General features: G+C 36.4%; 1 protein-coding gene across 1 annotated transcript; it reads left to right on the top strand.

Moving 5' to 3' along the window:
- LOC134652436 (tubulin polymerization-promoting protein homolog) lies at positions 1-2,241 on the top strand. The gene is made up of 3 exons (XM_063507624.1): positions 1-137; positions 1,152-1,433; positions 1,995-2,241. The coding sequence occupies exons 1-3, from the start codon at positions 6-8 to the stop codon at positions 2,184-2,186; spliced, it is 606 nt and encodes a 201-aa protein (XP_063363694.1). The 5' UTR covers positions 1-5; the 3' UTR covers positions 2,187-2,241.
- Positions 2,242-6,000: the final 3,759 nt, after the last annotated feature.

The following is a 6,000-nucleotide window of genomic DNA, read 5'->3' as shown; positions in this document are numbered from 1 at the left end:
TCAGCATGTCAGAAGCGAAGCCCCAGGACTCCGTGGAGCAGGCGACGCAGGCGGTGAAGGCCGTCAAGCTCGAGAATGGCGCCGCACCGGGCGCGGCCAACGGAACCAAGCCTGATGACAATGCCGTCTCGTTTAAGGTACTAAGCTTGACTTCTGATGGCCCTTATCTCGTTGCTATAAGGTCTATGAGTGGTTAGCTGTGCCGAAGAAGCACCGAGTACAATTGTCTGCAGAACAATAGGTACTTTTAGTTTTATCATAGGCAAAGGAACATTAATGTAAAGTAGTGCAAAATATGGTATCCGCAGATTCGATAGCTGAAACAGATGGCGCTCTAGGGGTGTGTGTGCAGTATAACTAGATAGTTCCTTTTCCACTTTACTTATACACGCGATTATAGGTACTAAGCTGCAGTTAGATAAAAGCTTATTTGAGAAAGCTCGACGAGTATAGGTCAATTAATATTATAATCCGGGTCACTATTGTTTTAACGCTGTATAAGTAACCACCAGAGACAGAGCAAATCAATAAAAAATACTAGTTTTAAATAGTGCCACTTCAGGAGGTCAAAATAATAAAGAAAAAACTGGCCAAGTGCGAATCGGACTCGCGCACGGAGGATTCCGCACCATCAACAAAAAATAGAGCAAAACAAGCAAAAAAACGGTCACCCACCCAAGTACTGACCCCGCCCGACGTTGCTTAACTTCGGTCAAAAATCACGTTTGTTGTTTGGGAGCCCCACTTAAATCTTTATTTTATTCTGTTTTTAGTATTTTTTGTGATAGCGGCAACAGAAATACATCATCTGTGAAAATTTCAACTGTCTAGTTATCACGGTTCGTGAGATACAGCCTGGTGACAGACGGACGGACGGACAGCGGAGTCTTAGTAATAGGGTCCCGTTTTTACTCTTTGGGTACGGAACCCTAATAAAAGACCTCATACAATTCAGTCTCCACAAACAACGTTTTACAACGCCATCTGCAGCGGTCAAATTTGGAGCACGATTTTTTTAACAGTATATTTATCTCTTCTACAATAACACTTCGCTATAGGAGTGCTTTTATTGTTGCTAACCTCACAGAAACAGCACCTCTTCTCATACATGTCATAAAAATTAACAGAGAGTAAAATTCTCACCATTCCAGGACGCCTTCAAAGCCTTCTCAAAATTCGGCGACTCGAAGTCAGACGGCAAGCACATCACGCTGTCCCAGAGCGACAAGTGGATGAAGCAGGCCAAGGTCATAGACGGCAAGAAGATCACCACCACAGACACGGCCATACACTTCAAGAAGCTCAAGAGTATGAAGTTGGCTGAGGCGGACTACCTCAAGTTCCTGGAAGACTTGGCGAAGAGCAAGAAGGTCGAGTTGGACGAGATTAAGAAGAAGCTGACGACGTGTGGGCAGCCAGGGTTGACTTCACATGTAAGTGCTTATTACTCTTCTTACATAGGTTGCATACTTAGCTGGGTCAAATTGCTGTCAGATGCCTTTAGGTAAATATAAGCTATGAAATTATTATATGTCTACCTTTCTTTATTTTTAGGCTTTTAGGGTCAATACCTATATCAAAGGCCACTATCAACATAGTGTAACTAATCTTTACCTAAATCAAATGTTCTTAAAACAAGACACTGTATATACTGTCCAACTACGTATAGCTGTATAGTTAGGTATGTTATTACCTAATACCTATTAAAGCGTAATGGGCCGTGAATATGTGGTAAAGACTAATTGGACTTTCTAGCTATCTATGCCCTTACTAAAATGGCAAATTCAATATAGCAAGCAAATCTTGTCAGTAAAAAGAAACGCGAAATTCAAATTTTCTATGGGACAATATCCCTTCGCGCCTACGTTTTTCAAATTTGCCGCCTTTTTCTACTGACAAGATCTGCTTGACCAAGTACCTATAAGTAGAATTCTAAGCTAATTTCAAATACTAGTCAAACATTTCGTTTACAAAATCTTACTACTTGCTTCTAGGTCGCAAAATCCCCCTCAGCCGCAGCAACAGTGGATCGCCTGACGGACACCAGCAAATACACGGGCTCGCACAGGAACCGGTTCGACGATACTGGCAAGGGCAAGGGTATCGCCGGCCGCAAGGACCTGGTGGATGGCTCCGGATACGTAAGCGGCTACCAGCACAAGGACTCTTATGACAAGTCGCATTAGCTCTAAACACTGGCTGCAGGGTCGTAAATCAGATTTCACCATAGCAGCGCCACTCTCATAAAAAACTGAAATGTCTATTATTATTCTGCTTGGTCCTGTAAGCAAAAATGAACGTTAATTACAAACGCCTAGAGTAGAAAACACTTTGCTTACCGCAGGGTAATAATAATTCGCATTCGTCTTTTTTTTCGAGAGTACGTAGAGTCTGTAAGGTGCCGCATGAGTCTCCTTCTACTTTTGTAATCATACTTATATATGAGAAAAAAAAATATGTGGTGGGGTAGAGGCCAGATCTTACACTTGGGATGAACGTCAAACCGCCCTGTTGCATCCTGGGACACGAAATCTCCCTGCGACTTAAATCGAGGCCCTGCAACTAAATTATTGTTATTTAAATTTGATAAAGATTCTAACAATATTATCCCCACATAACACGTTGTACATTTCCGCTGTAAGTTTTACTATTAACGCATTCATCGATGGCGCTTTGTGTGTAGTAGACGTGTAGCGATGACATTCCTTTCAAATCTCTCTAGATTTATAAATATTTAAAGAGAATACAATTCTTAAGACACTATTTTGTATGTGACCAGTTGTGTAATTGTTATGTTCTTAATGATTGATTTGAATGTAACTTTTGATGTCTAGTCGTAAGTAGAGTTTAGATTCAATCTACGTAAAAGTTCATAATTATAAGTTTTATCGTTTGTTTTTGTTTGTTCGAGTTATCGGTATCTATTGTAGGAAAAATAGTAAAAAAAAACCAGTTGCTTCATACATGTTCATCAATGTATAAATAATACCTACTTTGTCTACCAACTCATAATGGATATCATATCCAGATCTTAAATATTTATACCGTAAAAGTATAAGTAAAAGTGTAAGTTTCTGAAGAAAGTGTATAGTCTGTATCTACTTTTAAGTTATTTCGCTATTACTGAACTGTAACGCGGTGGGCAATGTTTTATACTTTTACGCTACGGGCCTAACTCAAACAACTAATCATAACAGAATTTAATGGTAGCTCAAATGTTTTTTTCAAATATATTGAATTACAATCATGAATATGTTAATGATTTTTCTACTTTTATTTAGTTTTTTTAGTAACTTTTATTTAGTTATTTAATTTGTAGTTTTCAATATCTACAAATGAAACTGGATTTTTGAATAACTATATAATGTAACAGATAGTAAGGAAAACCAAATTTTTACGAAAGGTTTTGTCAAATCAACTATGTACCGATTTTTCGTGTATAATTTTATCTAAGTACCTACCTATCTAATTCTTTAAAATATATCGAAACACAAGGTAACAAAAATGTACCTACCTACCAATAATATATTTAAATACAAATTATTTAATTTACATCCCTCGTTTTCTTCTGCACTATACTTAATGAAAAGAAAATCCCAAATGATTTCCATCGATACCATTTATTTGGCTTAATTATAACTACAAATACATGTATAGCCCTAGCTTTTTATGAAAATATTAATAATTCTAATATATGTAAGTATTTTAAGTTCAGTAACCGATTTAACCGGCCAAACTCCAAGAGTGCATTCCATTTTATCACAAAAAAAAACTAGACAATGGCATGGGAACTCCGTCGCTTTAGTATTTACATTGTTATTAAAAAGTGAAATTGATTTATAGTACGACGAGAAAATACTTAGTTACTTGGCTCACGTTTATAATAATTATAATCATACCTCGCAACCGAGCTAGCAAATCTGTAGCAGTTGTACGTCAGGGTTATCACTACTACGCATAAACTAAAGTACAAAAAATATTTTTTCTTTGTTTTCAAACACACCAATATTTTCAAGCAATGAAAATTCCATGTTAATATTTGAAAGAAATGCAAAAAACCGTAATTTTATAAATAAAATAACAGATACATTGAAACGCATCTAATATTGACATTGACCTGTTAATTTATATTATTTGACAGTAAATTAAACCGGGTTATATTGGAACTATCAGAAGAGGGTCAACAAGGTTCTCGATCAATTTTATTAATCTTACATACAATAAAGTTAAAGCAAAATGGTTCATCATAATCGCCAACCCTGACACAAAACTGTCATATGCTACGGTTTTGCTAGCTCCGTTGCGGGGTATGATTATAATATTTAGAACTGTCAGGAGATAATACGGTACGAATTAAAAAATATTCCTAGATAACAACTAAGTATAATCTTGAGTATTTTCAGAGTATCGCTTACTAAACATTATCTACACCCAAGTACTGGGTAGCGAAGTAACGTACTTACCAGTTACTAAGTATTTTACCTCATGCCAAATGAACTTTTGTCATTCAAAGTCAAGCAGAATAGATAGAAATGTCACAGGTCATCGATAAATGTGTACCTAATATATATCGATGACTCAACTGCAGGGGCTAAAATTGGCAGCAAAAAAAGAAATTGAATATTTAATAAACTGAAATAGATAAAAAGTGACGAAGCCCTCCAGTGGTGAAGGCCGGATTCGAACCGGCGTCATTAGCAATCCTTGAATATTTAAATTTAGAATTGAATTTGGATTCTCTTTGCTGATCCGATATCGCGTGGTGAGAATTATTGAATGGCAAATCGTTTACTGAACTGAATTTGTATATATGCTCCTACAAATAATATCAAATGTTGACAAGCAACATATAATATTTATGTATGTTTAAATAAATTGTACAGAATGTTAAATATCAACTAATTATTAGTCAAATTCAATAATTAAAAAACTGCTAGCCTTCCTAACATTAGTATTCGTTTTTCGAGTAGGTGGTTATCAAAGTTTTACGAATTAATACTTTACTACTCATTAGTTTTTATCCGTGTTGCTATGATCTATAAATAGCACAGGGAAATATGGTGCTAGCAACATTGCTCAAAGTAATTCACATATTTTCGCGCACCTGCTACCTAGTTACAGATATAAAACCAATATCATAGCCCATCCAATCCAACGATGAAAATTTACCGGTACCGGCCAGTACCTTTCATCTTATCACAAAAAAAGCAAGATTTTTTCCAAGTGAATCATTATATCGGCTGTCGTATTTACAGTATGGTGTCGTATTTACGTAAATACTTAGGTGATCATAGTCTTTATTTAAAAGGAGTCAGAATCTAACTTGTCTCTCCATTAAAAACGGCTCCTGCCGTGACCCTCGTTACATTCATATTTAACAATTTGGTAAGTATGAAATGAAATGTAATTGCACGGCACTTTACGCTAAAAACTGTTAATCGATAACTAATTTGAGAAGCGAGCTAACTTTACTTCACACTAACTAATTGGTAAACACATTAAGCTAAGCACCGTAAAGATATGAATATTTATATTCGGTGCTGTATACGACATCATATTTTTTGTTATATCAATGGTAGGTAGATAAACTGTCAAACGTAACACAATCCTTTAACACCAAAGGCTCCTGCAGCTGCGGCTTATAAGGCTTCGGGCACTCCATCCTGTTAAACCACCCATTCACCTTCGATATCGAATCCTGATCTATATAATCAACGTAAGTTTCACTGCTTGCCTTCGAAAGAATTTCCTTTACTTCGGTAACTTCATTCTCAATTTGTTTTTCATCAGTCTGAGGATTTTCAAAATAATCCGGCTTTATAAGCTTCACTGGTTTTTCAGGAACTACACCGAGCTTGAGCAAAGTTGCCACAGCGACGTTTTTCTGCCTTTTGGTTTTAAGAGAATTGTCAGCCAACGATGCTATGATTGTGGATTTTACTTTATCTTGTAGCTCTTTTATTTCTTCTGTTTTGGGTCATTTGCCTTTTTGGAAGACAG

The sequence above is a fragment of the Cydia amplana genome, chromosome 11 (assembly GCF_948474715.1).
Source record: "Cydia amplana chromosome 11, ilCydAmpl1.1, whole genome shotgun sequence".
In the NCBI taxonomy this organism is placed as follows: Eukaryota; Metazoa; Arthropoda; class Insecta; order Lepidoptera; family Tortricidae; genus Cydia; species Cydia amplana.
Note: the sequence above shows the minus strand (reverse complement) of the source record. Positions and strands in the feature narration are given on the sequence as shown.

Bases quoted from the DNA above. Each gene is read 5' to 3' on its own strand.
- LOC134652436 (XM_063507624.1), top strand. From the start codon at position 6: ATGTCAGAAGCGAAGCCCCAGGACTCCGTGGAGCAGGCGACGCAGGCG. The intron at 138-1,151 runs GTACTAAGCTTG...TCACCATTCCAG, and splicing joins ACAATGCCGTCTCGTTTAAG to GACGCCTTCAAAGCCTTCTC. The intron at 1,434-1,994 runs GTAAGTGCTTAT...ACTTGCTTCTAG, and splicing joins AGCCAGGGTTGACTTCACAT to GTCGCAAAATCCCCCTCAGC.